This window comes from Neomonachus schauinslandi, chromosome 6, assembly GCF_002201575.2.
Source record: "Neomonachus schauinslandi chromosome 6, ASM220157v2, whole genome shotgun sequence".
Classification (NCBI taxonomy): Eukaryota; Metazoa; Chordata; class Mammalia; order Carnivora; family Phocidae; genus Neomonachus; species Neomonachus schauinslandi.
In genome coordinates, this window is record NC_058408.1 from 45,896,941 (window position 1) to 45,916,365 (window position 19,425).

Sequence of the window (19,425 nt, forward strand, 5' to 3'; positions counted from 1 at the left end):
GCAGACGCTTAACCATCTGAGCCACCCAGGCGCCCGAATATGCACTACTTTGTAAGAATCTTTTAATTAAATGATAATTTTCTTCAGGTCATAGACATATGTATTAATGAATAAATTCTCTTGTACTGCATCTTCCCTACAAGATTTTCTTTCTTTTTTTTTTAAAGATTCTATTTATTTATTTGAGAGAGAGCGAGAAACAGCATGACAGGGGAGAGGGTCAGAGGGAGAAGCAGGCTTCCCAGTGAGCAGGGAGCCTGATGCGGCACTCGATCCCAGGACTCTGGGATCATGACCTGAGCTGAAGGCAGTCGATTAACCAACTGAGCCACCCAGGTGCCCCTTCCCTACAAGATTTTCAATACATACTCATTAAATATTTAAACCACATCGGTAAGTGAGCAAAATGGCTGTTAGGTCTCTTGATTTGAATATTTTCATTTTACACAGAGCCCCCTCCAGTCATCCAAGTGCCTGATAATGTTACAGTCACTCCTGGAGAAAGAGCAGTTTTGACATGTCTCGTCATCAGTGCAGTGGATTACAATCTAACCTGGCAGAGGAATGACCGAGATGCCAGACAGGCAGACCCAGCAAGAATGAGGATCTTGGCTAACCTATCATTGGAGCTAAGGAGTGTGAAGTTCAACGATGCTGGGGAGTATCACTGTGTGGTTTCCAATGAAGGAGGATCATCAGCTGCTTCAGTTTTCCTCACAGTGCAAGGTATGTGCATATGGTAACTTCAGAGTTATGATGTCTTCCTCTCTTCTTTCTTTGAACTTTATTCCCTTAAATTAGCTATTTGAGAATGACAGTATCTACCCAAACAATTACTGTTTTGAATGATAAAGGCCTTATGGATCTTAAGTAGTGTAAAGCTGACTAACCTGGAAACTAAAACATCACTAACAAATAGGTGACTTTTTTTTTTTTAAATTTTATTATGTTATGTTAGTCACCATACAATACATCATTAGTTTTTGATGTAGTGATCCACGATTCCTTGTTTTCATATAACACCCAGTGCTTCATGCAGTACGTGCCCTCCTTAATACCCACCATTGGACCAACCCATCACCCCACCTCCCTCCCCTCCAAAACCCTCAGTCTGTTTCTCAGAGTCCATAGTCTCTCATGGTTCGTCTCCCCCTCTGAGTCCCCCCCCTTCATTTTTCCCTTCCTTCTCCTAATGTCCTCCATGCTATTCCTTATATTCCACAAATAAGTGAAACCATATGATAATTGACTTTCTCTGCTTGACTTATTTCACTTAGCATAATCCCCTCCAGTCCCATCCATGTTGATGTAAAAGTTGGGTATTCATCCTTTCTGATAGCTGAGTAATATTCCATTGTATATATGGACCACATCTTCTTTATCCATTCATCCATTGAAGGGCATCTCGGCTCTTTCCACAGTTTGGCTATTGTGGACATTGCTGCTATGAACATTGGGGTGCATATGGCCCTTCTTTTCACTACATCTGTGTCTTTGGGGTAAATACCCAGTAGTGCAATTGCTGGGTCATAGGGTAGCTCTATTTTTAAATTTTTGAGGAACCTCCACACTGTTTTCCAAAGTGGCTGTACCAACTTGCATTCCCACCAACAGTGTAAGAGGGGTCCCCTTTCTCCACAACCTCTCCAACATTTGTTGTTTCTTTCCCTGTCCATTTTTGCCATTCTAACTGGTGTAAGGTGGTATCTCGATGTGGTTTTGATTTGGATTTCCCTGATGGCTAATGATGATGAACATTTTTTCATGTGTCTGTTAGCCATTTGTATGCCTTCTTCATAGAAGTGTCTGTTCATCTCTTCTGCCCACTTTTTGACTTGATTATTTGTTTTTCGGGTGTTGAGTTTGAGAAGTTCTTTATAGATTTTGGATACCAGCCCTTTATCTGTAGTGTCATTTGCAAATATCTTCTCCCATTCTGTGGGTGGCAAATAGGTGACTTTTTAAGATAAACACAGCTAGTCCTTTTAAGAGACTTTTATTTTGAGACTATAAATAGAAATTGTCTCTGGGTGATTTACTAGTTTTAAATTCTCTAGTCTATCGTGTGGATTTTTAAAAAATTCTAATTGTTTTTTTATTTTATTTTATTATGTTATGTTAATCCCCATACATCACATCATTAGTTTTAGATGAAGTGTTCCATGATTCATTGTCTGTGCATAACACCCAGTGCTCCATGCAGAACGTGCCTCTTTAATACCCACCACCAGGCTAACCCATCCCCCACCCCCTCCCACTAGAACCCTCAGTTTGTTTTAATAATTTGCTTAAAAATTCTTCCCAATTTGAGTTTTATATTATTTCCAATGTAACTAATTTACTTCTACTTATTTATTTGCTTAAAGATCTTATTTATTTATTTTAGAGAGAGGGTGCCAGCAAGTTGGGGAGGAGCAGAGGGAGAGAGAATCTTAAGCAGACTCCTCACTGAGCACAGAGCCCAATGCAAGGCTCGATTTCACAACCCCGAGATCATGACCCGAGCCAAAATCAAGAGTGGGACGCTTAACTGACTGAGTCACCCAGGCGCCCCCTACTTTTATTTTTTTAATTAAAGTTTAAGATGTTTCTCATCTTGGTGAAATTTTATTAAATTTTAGCAGGGTTGTTTTTATCTTTTTTATCTTATACACAAAAGTTCTTACTGAGAGTAAACTAATGGTAAGCCAATCTTTAATTATGTCTTTATAGACTATGTCTAGATAGCCGCAAACAGTGTGTTAACAATGTGGTTTACTGGCTACAAATATATATATTCTTCAGGATGATTAAATGTAGATCAGAAAGTGTTCCAGAGTATCTCTTTCAGTAGAATCACATTTGGCTTCTAAATGTCTATAGACCAGCTGAGAGCCTTAATGTAATGAACAAATTACTCTTGGCAGTTTTCAACTCTTAAGCTGAAAGATTCAGTTGCTGCTTCAACAGAGTATTTCATTTCAAATCCTTGATGTGGGAGACTGATTGCATCAGGATTGTGTCTGGCTATTTGGTTATAGTATTAGAAACAATTTTATAACATGCCTGAAGTAACACTCTCAGATGATTTTTTAACAAGGTTATCTAACAGAATGAACATTGCATCTCAATGCTAGTGCTGAGATTGTTATTAATGGCAGAAAAGTGAAACTACCATGAGAATTAACAAAATGGTTGACATCTGATTCTCGTTTTCTCACTGGTAGTTGAGATATGTTCTGTAATCCGAATGTGTGTCTTTTGTTAGTTGATCTGGTGAATCCTCTAGGGAAACATTGCTTTTGTAAATGGCTAACTGCATTTCCACATGGTAAACTGCCTAGATAATTAGAGTCTATCCAAGTGGTAACTTGAGTTACCAGAATTTTGAGACTGTTTTTACAGATAGAATAAAATGCTAATGGACTTCTGATATTTGATCTTGGTTCTTTACTTGAAGTCCCTTAGAATGGGATTGTAAAATAAAATCAGAGTCTTCCTAGTTTCCCCAGGTTAACTTTTCAGTGCATTAGTATTCAATTTACTCAATTTGAGCAGTGATTCTCAAACTCTCAAACTTTCCTGGATAAGGAATTATCCAAGGAACTTATTTTTTTTAAAAAAGCAGATTTCCAACCCCATATCTAGAGATTCTGATTCCCTAGGCCTGGTGTTCTGGCCTGAGAATATGCATTTATAAAAGACCTCTGAGGTATTTTCATGGGTAATATATATTTTTTTCTTCATACACTGCTGTGTTTTTATTCCAAAATAGTAAGACAAATAGGATATGGATAAAATAATAACAATGTAGACTGGCCTAGGGGTTTGAAGGAGAACATTAAACTCCCTAGAATTTTCCTAGCATCCCAAAGAACAGAAGCTCCAGGGGTACCACTTTGAATTTCTGGATCGTTTCTAAAGTGGCCCCTCTACCTCATTTGGAAAATCCTGTGAGGATGGACTGAAAATATATAGCTGTTTGTTTAACCCAGTATGGAGCTATTTCAATGCATTTCGCCTCTTGAACAGAGATATTGCATGCTCCGAAATAAAAGGAAAGCCCTGCTTATTCAGAGGTGGAGCAGGGAGAGACTTAAAAACTCTTCAGAAAGCCTTCAGCACTGTAACTAAATGTTAATATTTAAAGATATACCAATATTTCAGGAAGCCATTGGTAGTGCCACACTAAAGCTCATTCTAGTTTTATTTATTTATTTTTTAATTTTTATTTATTTATTTATTATTATGTTATGTTAATCACCATACATTACATCATTAGTTTTTGATGTAGTGTTCCATGATTCATTGTTTGCGTATGACACCCAGTGCTCCATGCAGAACGTGCCCTCCTTAAAACCCATCACCAGGCTAACCCATCCCCCCACCCCCCTCCCCTCTAGAACCCTCGGTTTGTTTTTCAGAGTCCATCGTCTCTCACGGTTTGTTTACCCCTCCGATTTCCCCCCCTTCATTCTTCCTCTCCTGCTATCTTCTTCTTCTTCTTCTTTTTTTTTTTTTTAACATATAATGTATTATTTGTTTCAGGGGTACAGGTCTGTGATTCAACAGTCTTACACAAATCACAGCACTCACCATAGCACATACCCTCCCCAATGTCTATCACCCAGCCACCCCATCCCTCCCACCCCCACCACTCCAGCAACCCTCAGTTTGTTTCCTGAGATTAAGAATTCCTCATATCAGTGAGATCATATGATACATGTCTTTCTCTGCTTGACTTATTTCACTCAACATAATACCCTCCAGTTCCATCCACGTCGTTGCAAATGGCAAGATCTCATTCCTTTTGATGGCTGCATAATATTCCATCATATATATATATATATATATATATATATACCACATCTTTTTTATCATGGATAACATTTTATGAAATAGCATTTGAATCTATTCTACAGAATGAACCCTATGATTTAGAAAGGTATATCTTTAAAAGAAGCCCTTCACTCTTTTCTTTCTGGCAAAATAGAGTCATTATTAGCCAATGATTTAAATAAGTGCTGAGGTAAGATATTTTATAATACACAAAACATAAATACAAAAGACATACAATATTACCTGATTACTGGCTAGTATGTATCATCTCAAGTGGTATAAATCTGTTTAGAGTTGTTATTTTATGGCTTATCTAGTTGGTCTTGAGTTTGAGGGATGAAATGTGATGAAAAAAGATATTTTAAAAATCTAACAAAACTATAGACTAGTGTTAATGACACTTGTTTAATAAGAAATGAGAACTCTAGCTAATTGTAGCCATCTGAATGCATTATTTTACTATTGAATGTACTATTGCAAAGCTATGGATATTTGATGAAATAAACTATTGTACCCAGGGTTATAATTTATTTATAAGAATAAAAGATGCTTGTCAACTACTGACATTGGATCTAAAATTATAAATTAATTTCATTTATATGCAGTAAAATGTTTTTAAAAGCAGAACTAGAAAACAGTTTCAGAAAACGTAAAGGTATAATAGTTACTTGTTTTGAATACATACTTTACAAATAATTTTCTTGATTATATGGGAATCAATAGCTTAATTCATAGCCTCATTTACATTTCTTTACCTCCACATGTCTGTTCGGAAACTGCTGCTATCGGGAATAATCTTAAGAGTTACACATACATACTTTACAAAGTTTGGGTAGTAGTTTTAAAATATATAATTAGCAAGAATTTTTTGGTTTTAAATAGCATATCTGTAGCTGCTGCAGCCTCTCCTCATCTAACAGTAAAATAACAATAAAGACCTCAAAAAGACAAAACTGAAGAATACCAAAACCCAGTGGCAATGGATAGTAGCAAAAATTCTGGGAGGAATTTTATAGCTATTATATATAAAGATTTTTAGTTATATACATATGTATATATAATGTAAATATGCATATGTAATGTTCATATTTTAAGGTCTGTGGAATGAAAATCTCAACCAATGGTCCATCCTTTTTATGTTCACATGAAAGCTGGGAGGATGTATCTTTTTCCTTCTGTTTCGTACTTTGCTCCAAAAAGAAAATATTACAGCCATAATCCTGTCTCCTCACACATATTAATAGCGATAACCATCCAGTAAGGAAAATGTAGGACAAGAAGTAGACAGGCTAATTGAACAAAATAATTAAAATAAAATAAAATAAAATGTAAATACAGAAAGAGAGAGAAAAAAAGTAGACAGGCAAGCTGGGGCCCACGTAGAGAATTGTAACTTGGATATATGTTTCTCTCCAAATGAAAATATTTGGAAACATGAGAAACATTGATAGGGGTGTCAATTAGGGATTTTAGAGAGAGCTGGTAGCAGAGGGGAGTATCCCAATCTCAGCCCAAAGAGCATAATAGATGAGAATTGTGCAAGGAGCTATGCATATCAGACTAACTCAGCTGCAGAGCTGCAAAGGCAGTTCAACTAGAACAGAAGTAGCCAAATAATCAAGCTATGTCTATCCAAACACTTTGTTGATAGACACTGGGTCTGGATTTGATGTCACCTAATTTGAGGATGAATAAACAGAAAATTATCAAAACAAAACAAAACAACAGGAAAAAAAAATAAAGCATTGGGCCTAAGAAAAAGATACTGGGGAATAAAATAAGGGGGGATAGCCTTAGAAGAAATGGATGCTTCTGAAGGCAGTTTATTCTAAAGACGAAAAAAATGTTTAGTGTCACCAATGTCTTTCTAAAAGACCTATCCTCCTTTGAGCAGGAGTAGATATTGATTAAGGAGGAACTGGCTGAGGTGATAGGACAACTACAGGTGTGATGGAATAAGAAAGGATTTGTTGTTGGAATAATACAATGCAAATTTGAATTAGGGGCACTAAACAGAATTTATATTACATAAATATAAAATCAGGGATGTGGTGCATGAATTTGAGAAGTTCTTTCAGAACGTTGAGGAAAAGAATTAAGAGTGAATAATATGTTTTGTTTTGTTTTTTTTTTTAAGGAGAAATAAAAACCAGAGACAGGAACTTGGAACTTCAAGATTTCTAGGTATATGGCATATATACGTATATAACAAAGACAAGTGAAACAAAAGAAATAGAAAAAGATACAGTTGAAGAAAATTATCCTAGGGAGGAAAACAAAAATAGTCCTGGGTGAGCAAATCAAGCAAGGTCAATGAAGAGAGAACTTCATCTAGACACATCCTGGCTGCAATTTCAAATTATTAGTATAAGATAAAAAGCTCCACAAGCATATGTTCAGACTAAACCAATATGTTGTAAGCTGAGGGATAAAATCAGACTGGTGTCAGACTATGTTAAAGGCTAGAACATAATTGCAATGAATATTGTTCATATTTTGGTTCTTAGGGTCTGAATGTGTCCTCTAATTTAGGAAGAAATTCTCTATTATCTTAGTGGGAAGCAGAAAGGCAGATGAAATCAGATAATTCCTTTCCCCATCCTAGAATCAGCCATTCCAGTGCTCCCAGTGGGACTTTAACTCTTGCTTAGACCATGGGCACTTAAAAGACTTCAATTTTGGCAGTATCATGAAATTTTGAGCACAGCAGTAGCAGAAGCAAATGTCCTACTGGCCCTTTTCCATCATTCTCATTTCCCTTAGTGACATTAGACTCATTATCAATTTACCAGAAAAGCCTTGAGAAGAAACACTGATCCTAGAAACTATGGCTGTTTGAATCAGTCACATAATGAGCATGAGAGAATGTGAATGGGTTGATGCGCTTCTTTCATTATGAGAATTCCTCACTGTGGAGATAATGGTATAATTAGACACAGGAAATTCTTCGGAAAGGGGTTTCCCTCAAGTGGGGTTTACAAGACTCAGAAGTCCAGCTAGTCAAACATATAAACAAACAAACTGAAGCCACCCACAGTTAAGCCAGGAAGGGGGGAAAAACCCAGTTAGACTGATATAGACAAAAATGTGAATATGAGATTGACCACTGCTTGTTTGGAGGCAATGGAATTATAAATGACTTACTTACTTCCGTTTTTCTGTACTTAAAAAAAGGTATTTAATAGGAATACATTATTTTAAAACTTTGTGTAAATAGGATTTAAAAATTTTTGAGAGTGCTCACATTACTTTTATTGGGAGTTTGAATTATGTATGGTAATGTATTTTCTTTCTTTGCTAAATTTTCCATAAATTTTCTTTATCACTTTTATATTTAAAATATTAAGATATAATTAAGAAAGTTAATGAGAGTGTAAAAGTAAAGAATAATTAAAATAAATTAAGAAACAATGCCTCTCAAAGTGTCATGTTAAGACTTCTGTCAATATGAAAATTCATATGTGAAAGCTTAAGGGTCTGGAATTTTATAGAACTATATTACAGAATAAGCTGTTTTAAATCCTTTCTGAAGCAGGGGCACCTGGGTGGCTCAGTGGCTTAAGCATCTGACTCGATCTCAGCTCAGGTCATGATCTCAGGATCGTGAGATCAAGCCCCATGTCAGGCTTGGGGCTGGGTGTGGAGCCTGTCTCTCTCCCTCTCTGTCTGCTGCCCCCCCCCCACCTTGTGCATGCACGTGCGCTCTCTCTCTCAAAAATAAAATAAAATAATCCTTTCTGAAGTAAAGTGAGGTCAAGCAAAAAGAATAAATGCAGAATTTCAGTTAATAATTACATTAGGTTTCCTATACTGAATAGTCCAGTAAAAGAGCCATGATAATCTTTCAGTTTTTCCCTTTGCAAGATTTTCACAGAAATAAATTGTGATTTATAGAAGTCTGTATCTATGTGGGAATAATGAAAACTGCTTTTTATTAGCTCATCTCTTTCCCTAGACATTTTGATACATTGGAGTCTTGCTAGTCAAGCTTTTTGTTTTTGAAAGTTGACCTGAGACATCTATATGTCTGTTTTAAATACTAGTGCCATCTTTGTGTATTTCATTTAGATGAGATGAAACCATATACTTAAAATGAAAACCCCCAAATCATTACTTGCTGTCAAAAGTTAATTGTATTCATTGCCTTGGTTATTTGATGTCCCAGTATGAATCAGCACAAATGAACAAAATGCTTTGTTAAAATACTGCCTTCTAGGGCACCTGGGTGGCTCAGTCGGTTAAGCATCTGTCTTCAGCTCAGGTCGTGATCCCAGGGTCCTGGGATCGAGCCCCACATCGGGCTCCCTGCTCCGCGGGGAGTCTGCTGCTCCCTCTGCCCCTGCCCCTCTCCCTGCTCATGCACTCTCTCTCTCTGTGTCAAATAAATAAGTAAAATCTTTAAAAATAAATAAATAAAATACTGCCTTCTGTACAAGGGATCTAATAAGGAGTGAGTTGGAGGCCTTTAGATTTGATGAAAAATAATCTAGTGAAGTTTTGCCTCAAGTATTCACTGCAGTGGTATCCAAGGAATGTGCAGTTTTCCATAGAAATATTTGCTTTCCTAGTTCTTCCTATGGTGACTGTAAATTTTATGAAAAGTTTCATGTTTACTTACTTTATCTGATGAATGTATTCTAATGACTCCGTGGTTAGGGGCCAACTTCTGTTGTAACACAATCCAATTCTACTCAATAAAATATATAGATCTTCCTTGACTTATGATGGGGTTATGTGACCCCTACTGGCTTGTTCTAGGTTACAAAGCCAGCAAGAGACACAGCCCAGATCTGTGTCTTTCCATTGTTCTGCATTGTATTCAGAAATGCCCATGCCTGCTATTAGCAGGCTTCAGGTACAAGTGTAAAAAGATTAAACAAAGCGTTCTTGGTATGGATAGAAAAGTGAGAGTACTGATTTTTTTTTTTAAATAGGAAAGTTACAAATGTCTGTAGGTTTCTGTGACATGGGTTAAAAATCTCTGGAAATCTCAGCATTGTGTCTAATGATGATTTAGAGAAATCACTGCTTGATTTTAATTCCCTACCCCTCCCTTACTCCTTCCTTCTCTGGTGCTTTATAGAGTAGACCAGGTAGATCACAACAGTTTGGTAAATCCTTTGACGTAAGTTCTGGTAGAGTTGCTGCTAAGGAGCAGTCTAGAGGAGAGAGAGAACAATAAATAGGCTCCAGAAGAAGCACACAGAGAAAATATGAGATGACTAGATAATAAGCTCCATGAAGGCAAGACCCAACTTTCTTCAGTTTAGTTTCTTTACTGCCTGACACAATATTTAGCACATAGTATTGCATGCATGCCTATCTGTGGGAAGTTTGAATGACAAATAGAGTATTTAGGCAGGGCAACTTTGGCCAAGTCTGAAAAATACTTATGTAATAGCACATACTAAGAAATTATTTTTTTTAAAGATTTTATTTATTTATTTAACAGAGAGAGACACAGTGAGAGAGGGAATACAACCAGGGGGAGTGGGAGAGGGAGCAGGCTTCTCGCGGAGCAGGGAGCCCCGGAATTATTTAAATTCCCGTGAACATTGATTAATGTTTGAGTTATTATTTTATAAGTTAATTATCCAATTAAAAAATAAGTTCTGTTTCTACAGATTAGATTTTTAATACAAGGAAAACGTAGTAACTTGCTATTTTTTAGGTGTGAGGAAAGGGCTATGATATTTGACTATTATGAATAAAAGTTGAATTAGCTCTTAGTCCTTACTGCTTCATCTGCAGAAAGGTTTAGCTTAGGAGCATTTGGTTGAGAGTGCAGAACTGATGGATAATCACTATGATGCTGGAATCTTCATTTATGCTGCATCCTACAGCACTATCTATAAAATACTGCTTAGCCACAGGTATACTTTTCCCCATAATAATGAAACAAATACTGAAACACATGAAATGCCTTGACTAAACAGGTCTACCAAGGGTCCGGGCTGGTGTCTTGTTTGTTCATTTGTTTATACTTTTATTCATTCATTCATGTATTTGCCAAAACGTTAAGTGTCAGATATTGTGCTCCTTGCTGAGGATATAAATGAGGATAAAACAGCATCCTTACCTCAATAAGTTTATAATATCAGAAAGGAAATAAGTAGATTAAATGAATAAATATTTATAACACAGAGTGGTAAGAACTTCACCAGGGTACTATACCCAGGAGCTTTTAATTCTGTGTCAGTGATGAGCAGATGTTGAGGAGGGTTTCACACAGGAGATGGTGCCTTTTTTCCCCCCAAGTCAAATAAGAATGGCCTTCCTCTCTTATTTGGAAATTCTGTGATTTTGGAAAATTGTTATATAGAGCCCAGTAAAGATAATGCTAGTCATCATTTAATTGAAGATTTTCTAAGTAAGAAAGAATAAGATTTTTAAAATTCTGTCATTCTTATCAATCTTATTTACTGTCTTAATCTGTTTTGGCTAATCACCCAAAAAAGCTCCTGAATTCATGAATTTTTGTTATTGTTATGGAAAGAAAAAATAAATATTGTATGGAAACAATGTCAATGTATAAATAATTTTATACTAGGAATTACTTCAAATGGATATCAAGGCAGCAAACATTTGCTACATATTCTTACATCTTATATGGGAAAATAAAAATTATAAATTTTTAGGAAATCTTCATGCATATTTGCCAGTAGTATTTTCTCGCTAAAATGGAATTTAACCTAAATTTATCATTGTCTATCTCTGACATTATTGCAGTTCTTTTATTAACTGAATTTCCTAAGCATATTGGTTTGTAGGTGTGGGATTTTTTACAGATCCAGCATATAACTCTCAAAATTTAGTCCTTGCCTGTGTGTTTTATTGCCAATGCACCACCTACTGGTAAATCAATGAATAAATGACCTCTCAGATTTAACAGACCTTCTGTCTAGTCCAGCACTGTCTAGTAAAAATTTCTACAATGATAGAAGTGTTGTATATCAGTGCTGTTCCATGTGTATGTGGCACTTGAGCACTTGAATTATGGCTAATGCTCCTAAAGGAACTTGTTTTGAAATTTGATCTAGTTTTAGGCAATTTAAATAGACATGTGGAGGGGTGCCTGGGTGGCTCAGTCGGTTAAGTGTCCAACTCTTGATTTTGGCTTAGATCATGATCTCAGGGTCATGTGGAGCCTGCTTAAGATTCTCTCTCTCCCTTTCTCTCTGCCCCTCCCCCTCCCTCTCTAAAAAAAAATAAAGTAAAAATAAAAATAAATAGACATATGGCTAGTGGCTACCCTATTGGACAGCACAACTCTAGTCTTTTCCAGAGAAAAAAGAAAAGCAGAAATATCAAGAGCAGAAGTCTTAGGAAACTTATTGCTGATGCCATGTAGATTAACCACTGTCATAATTCATTGGGATTATTGCCATTCAGTAATAATTCTGCTTTGGAAAAGTTGTAGCCATTTCTTCATATTTCCACTGATGAGATATCATTTGGAAATGTGCATTTGATTCCAAATCTTTGGGATTTCAGTGGTCTGTGCCTCTTTCTCCAGGCAGTTGATCTCTGTTTTTGTTGTTTTTGTTTGGTTGATTGGTTGACTTTTAGTTTTCATCCTTTGCTCTTTGGAAGGAATCCCTGGCCATTTTTATGTGAGCTTTCTAGTAGGCCTGGAAAAGCTTTAAAAATGTTAAAATGTATTCCGTTAACATTTCCACTCATTGAAAATTAAGGAAAAGTTAAATGAGCAAACACATCTGTCTATTGTAAATCATTCTTAGTGAAATTCTGTTAATCTCTTTGTGCAAGCCTCATGTTTAACAGTTGGTTACCACCAGAACTAGCTGGCGTCACCTCCCTAATTGGAAACGGAAGTAATGCATTTTCAAACAATGTCAGTATGTTTTAAATACACTGATTGAGCTAAATCACTAGGTATACATCTTTTGGGATAGGACATGGCTACTAAGTACAATTCTAAGCAGGCTCAATGATAGTCATTATGTAACTTTTTAAAGTTAGCTTTTTCTACAGTAAACACAGATATTTAGAAGAATCAGAGATCCTGTAAAATATGTTTTACAGTCTGTACAATTCAATAGAAATTAGGTTTGGTAATTAAAGACTAATTATTTCCCAATTTCTCATGTAGCATTGCTTGATGTCAGATCATTCAATATATTATCCACAATGACAAAAAAAAAGTATTGGGAACAGTTGTAAACTTGTTCTGTTATGTTTTCAAAAATATGAATCAATTAAGTGGTTGGGCTGAATGTAGGTTTTTAACTATCCCCAAAACAAGGATATTTACTCAGATTTTATTGTAAGAACTGAAGTAAAAAAAAGAAACTTAATACTAAAAACTCCTTACTGGAGTATCTTCTCATCAGGGTCTTAGTTCCTCGTTACACGAAATTATCACTAGGAACATTTAGAAGCTTGGGAATCTTCCGTCACAGGGATCAATTGACAGCCCTGAAATACTTTTTTTTCCCCAAAATGTAATTCAATGCCTTTTTAAACAACAATTGGCAATTGGTTGCTCCACTAGGTAACTTTTGGACACATACCCTTTTGGGGGAGGCTAAGAAAAGCTTCTAAAACTTTTTAACCCTATTTCTTTTGGACACTGAACGTTACTGAGCTAAAAATCCTTTCTTGCCTGCGTCTGTTAATCTAATTGCTTTCTGGGGTAGTGAAAGCACTAGACCAGGAGTCATGGTACTTGGGATCTATTTTAAGGAATCATGCCTGACCTCTTTCTCTCTTTCACTCTTTGCGCTCCTTCCCCCAGACCACACAAACACAGTGTATCCGTTTTTAAAATTGAATTTCAAATGCCCTTTTTATTTATGGACATATTGGGACACATTTTCTATGGGAGGATGCTAGAATCAGTGGATGCTTGGGAATGCTGATTGGGATCAGTGTGAATGAGCTAATGTGAAATTTAGAGTTCAGATGGAATTATCCTAGGTATAGTGATATGTTTAGGCCTATGTACTTCCCACTTTCCCTATGGTTAGTTCAGTCTTCCCTGTTTCTTAAATCGCTCCCTCTCTTATTTCTAATGGTAACACCCTCACCCATCTCAAATGTCACATGCTTAAACTATTAAAATCCTCATTTTGTGGACTTCCTTCCTTTCAGTTTTGTTCCCTCACTTTAATCCATAGTATAACCAGGCAAACTTTCCCTAAATATTGCTTTAAATGTCCATGCATTCAGAACCTTTGTGTTGTTTCCTAATTACCCCAGGATAAATTTTACAAACATCAGCCCTCCACAAACTGACTCCTCCATAATACTTTTAATACTTTATCCCTCATAAAACACTGTAGGGTGCAAAAGAAATGTTTCCTTTCAATATATGGATACTATTTAAGGGAATCAGATATTCATATGTCTTTTCCTTTATTCCTATTTCTTTAATCTGGGTAACTAAATATTTGAACTTGTTATTAAGATTCATCTCTAATTATGAATTGAAAGTAGAGGAACTTTCAGATTTATTATTTCCTGCCATAAAATATTACTGATGCTGCCAGATTTTATATGTCAGAGCAGTATCAGGCAGATAATTTTTAGAGTCTGTGTATGAGTTTTGAATTTTCTTGGTATTGAATTTCTCAAAAGGATGGGTAGGTACTACTCTTGTCTCATCTTCAGTCTCCAGAACTGATTTTTCTGGTGGCCACTGACTGTTTCCTCTGCCAGGCTCCACGTCTATTATACTTTCAGTGGATTCCTGTTTTCTACTGCTTTGGCCCAAGCCTCTGCTCCATTACTTCCCTATTTCCATGGTTCGCCTGATTCCACTTCCCATTGCTTGAGTCACAGAGGCATCCCAACTACTTTCAAATTATATCATTCTCATTCTGGTTCTATGACCTAGCTCACAGAGCTGTTTTGACTTTGATGTTTCCTATCTAAATCCTACCTGTGATGTGAATTTCCTCTCATAAACCACCTTCTTTCTCCCATCCAAGTACTAATGAGGCCTGAGCCTACTTAGCTTCCGAGATCAGATGAGATCAGGTATGTTCAGGGTGATCTAGGCATAGACTAAATCACCTTTCTGAATATTGGTTGGTCTCTTTGTTCTGGTTTCTGTAGAACTTTTTTTTTTTTTTTTTTTTTTATGCCACACAGTTTTGCACTTAATCACCATCAACTCCATGTGTCTAGTTTTTCCCCAGTATTATTACTGAGGTACTTCTTGACTCCCCCTTTTTATCCATAGTGCCTTGCACAAAGGGAAAAAAACAATTGCACCCAATAGGTGTTTGTTCCTTAATTGCTAAATGGACCTCAAAGTAATAATAACACTACAGGGAAGATTTGGGTCACTAACCTTATGTTTCATGTTTCCGTGTTAACTTCACTGGCTTATTTGGGTCACATCAACAATTTTATTTATTTATTTTTGAGAGAGAGAGAGAGAGCAAGAGTGAACAGGGCGAGAGAAGGGCAAAAGGAGAGGAAGAGAGAGAATCCTAAGCAGGCTCCATGCTCCGCGTTGAGCTGGACGTGGGGCTTGATCCCAGGACCCTGAGATCCTGACCTGAGCGGAGATCAAGAGTTGGATGCTTAACCAACTGAGCCACCCAGATGCCCCAACAATTTTAGATTTCATTATATAAATACTTTCTTTTCCAGTTGTAGCACCTGCCAGCATATTACTGCTTACGTTTAAAACCATGTTTTATAACAGTCTGAGAATTATCTTATGAAAAATTTATAGAGTTTTTTTTAAGTATTGTTTAGTTAACCCTATTTAAAGATTATATCATGGGTGAGTTTGGCAAAATTTTTTGAAACAGGCTAAAGCAATATATCAATTTTAAGTTGACAGTGGCTGATAAATTTCCAAATTCTTGTACTAGCCAGGCTTAGGAGTAGAAGTTAGGATAAGTGGGGTGATATTTATTACACAGTATGAGTTTAAAGTTTTGTTTAAAACATACTATCTTCCTGTTTATCAGGGGACAAGACACAAATCTATTGATTTTATTAGCTGCTCCTTTATGAGGAAGACTTTTAAAGCTGAAGATGAATATGAATGTCCTGGTTAAATATTTTAGCATATTCCATGTATAACTGACATTTTCTCTGCAATTTCATGCTGCCACATGGAAATCAAAGGGCCAGACAAGGTTTCCTTTTCTTTGCCATATTATGTCTGTATGAACATAAGAAGTATTAATTTGTTTTCTATGGTGTCAGGAAAGGGTGGATGTCTGTCACTAATTAGTTCACGTCACCAGGGAGAGTATTGCAGTAAAAAAGGAAATATTTTTCAAGATGATTGATGAAGTTAAGTCCCTGATGACCAGAATTACTTCACTAAGTATGAAATTGATATTATCATAACCATATGCTCATGACATCATCACAACTACTTTTTAACAAGTGCCAGGTGACATAGGTATTAGCATGGTTTTTTTTTAATCAGTCAAATGTGGAAAAACTAAATTTATCTATTTTTATTGAAATTTCTGATAAATTTTGAGTATCTAGAAACATCTCAAATTTCAGAAGAATCAAATAAGATATATTTAGTATTATTTATTAGTAGGATGTGTAACCTAAATATGCAAGTATGAGAATTGTGATCAAGTTTCATTTGTAAATGCCTAGATAATACATATATAGCTAATCTGCAATAATCCTGTGAGTTATCATCCCTATTAAGGTATAGACCAGACACCATCGATTATTTAACTATTTTAAGCCTTATTAAGTGCTTTCTCTGTAAAATGGCAGTGACATTTCATAGAGTTTTTTGTGGGAAATAAATGATAGGTCTAGAGTTAGATACCTAGCATATATCAAGCACTCAATAATTTTACCTACCTTCCTATTTTAAGAACTAACTAATTGTACATAGTTTGGTTTTGTATACAACATTCTTTGAGTTCTTTGTGGTTATAAAGTATCTGAAAATCTTAGGTACTCAATAAATGTTTGTTATGAGAAAGGATGAAAACACAAATTTGCCCAAGTACTGTAAATATACTAGTGGCGAAAAATATTTTAAATTGTTGCTTAGGTAATTCAAAGCATTACCATTATCTGATTAATTTATTGATAATAATTAAATCATCTTGAAGAGAAAGTCCTTTAGGTCTTTTTGAGAATGTCCTACCAGAGGCATAATAGCAACAAATCAGACCCAGCTGACCACCAACAGGAAATATGCCTTTGAGTATGAAGATGACATTTGCAAGATTTGCAAGAGTTAGGCAAGATTTTATCTTCTACAGTCTTTGCAGACAGAACAATGGCTGTTTTCATGGCCACTTAAAATTCATTTTGCCAACCTTACCATTCATAGTGTGTTAAGACACCTAAATTTTAAAGTAGTGTTTATTTTTTATTTTTAGTATCATAATCTATATGTAACTCGAGAGAAATTATAAAAACTCACATATTTTGCTTCTCTTATGATTAAAATATAAAGAATTAATTAATGCCTTAACACTAATGGAGTGCCATGTTTCCATTGCTTTGGCTAATGAAAAGCAACTTGTTATTTATGATTATGATAATGGTTGATGATGGTGGTGGTGATGATAATAATAATGGTGATGGGTCGTGGTGGTAAAATGAGATTAAAAACCAACTAAGAATGGATTACTTCTCCCCAAATCCTAAAATTTGACTCTAGACTTTGATGGAGTTGAACTAAGGTTTTTAAACTTGTTCTTGCTCCATTAAAACGACTTTATCAAAACAAAAGGAGCTTTTTTCTAGGAAATTAAAAATTCTAACCCTTGAGAAAATTATAGTGAGGTCTATTGCATCCTTATTTAACCAAATCAAGTGAAGCCCGAATCATTCTGACCATCTTTATTCAACTGTTATTTGGCAGAAATCTAATTTTGCTTCCATATTTGTTCATGTCCTTTCTGATTTTCTTATTGCCAGCGGAAATATTCTTTCCAGAACAATGGTAAATTTCTCACCTTCTGTGAGATGATGTCATCCCATCTGTGTGTATGTACACAGACTGATTTCATGACCCTGAGCAGCACCCTATATCCAGGCTTTATTTGAGAAATGACCTCTTAGCTCTCTGCATCCTGGTTAGAGTAACTGCCATTTATTTTTACATTGATACATAAACTACAGAGCCTACCAGTGGAATTCTTGCTGGGCAAGATGCCAGGCCAATTCTGTCAGACTTCATTGGAAAGCACCATGTTTAGACAAAAATCCCAAGAGCTACTGAATCTTTGCAGCAATCCTGGGTTAAAATGAGCTACACATAAGAAACATTTTATTTTCAGAAAGTGGGACTGAATAAATGTGGGTATTCAATAAATTCCAAAGAGAAAAAGTGTTCCTTTTTTCCTCATCCCCTGAAGATTATCTGCACCACTCCCACAGCATATGTAGTCCTCTGGCATTTCAGAATTGATGGACTCCAGATGCAATCACAATTTGAACTGTTGGCCATGGCCAGTCTGCCCTTGACCCCCTGCATTTCTGTAGCCCTGTGTTCACCAAGAAGAATCCATGGGATAATGAAACTATCAACCAAGTCCACAGGCAGGAAAAACCCTTTAAACATTAACTTCAAAGACAATCATAATTTGAAAAACACAATGTAAACAGGAAAAAAGGGGAGGTGATCGTTAAGCTGCTAGCAATTAGGCATTAATTAGTTTTGTTCAGTTGTTTAGCTGCCCGCTCCAGCAGAACCACTTGTATCTCCTTCAAATATATCAGGATTCCTCAGACTAATTTTTCTTAGTGAAATTAAGCCACAATTTGGAGACTAACATAGTAAAGATATATCATAAATATATACAGATCTAACTAACTGAATTTCTGGATTTCATTTATATTAAAAACCCAGTTAGATGGAAAGTTGACACTATGTCTGTTTGGCTCATCATTGTATCCCTACAGGTTAGCACTGAGCCTGGAACATCATAATTGTGCAAGAACCACATTATTAAATTTATTTATTTTCGTTAATACTTATAACATCTATTTCAAACACTGTGAAAGTGAATTTATTTTCATTTATCTTTTTGAGCGGGGAATATTTACACTAAGAAAATTATTTCTTTGATAGTACTTTCTTTGAAGATTAATACTTACTCTGTAGTGATCTAGATGTAAAATGTGGAATTGATAAGACCAGATATATCAACATTCCAGTTATCCCAGGGAATTTTTGTATCCTTTTTGACAATAACTTCCTGATTTAATATTTCATTTTCAAAAGTCTATTTTTTTATCATAGAAGTGGAATGCATGAAATAGGAACTTTGAATAATTGATATTTCCTGTTAAGTTCTGTGAATCCATGGGCTGAGACAAATGATCAATATAGCAAGACCTTGAGTGGTGCCAGGATAAAAATTCTTAGAGCCAAGTTACAGTTTAGGAATGAACTGTATTCCATCAACAGTTTTAAGTATCTATTGTTACAAGTCACTGTATAAAATGTAGGGGATGTTAAGTACTGTAGGAAGTAATGGAATACAGAATAATATGAAAGACCTTGTTTTTACCTCAACAAATTTATAATCTAAGAAAGAAAGAAAGAAAGAAAGAAAGAGAGAGAGAGAGAGAGAGAAAGAAAGAAAGAAAGAAAGAAAGAAAGAAAGAAAGAAAGAAAGAAAGAAA

General features: G+C 35.6%; 1 protein-coding gene across 1 annotated transcript in view; it reads left to right on the plus strand.

Annotated features, from left to right (window-relative positions):
• HMCN1 (hemicentin 1) overlaps positions 1 to 19,425 on the plus strand; it is a 487,037-nt gene that overhangs the window by 226,245 nt on the left and 241,367 nt on the right. Inside the window, exon 11 of the mRNA XM_021682591.1 lies at positions 451 to 726. Within this exon, the coding sequence (XP_021538266.1) occupies positions 451 to 726 (276 nt within the window). The remainder of the gene's footprint in view (positions 1 to 450; positions 727 to 19,425) is intronic.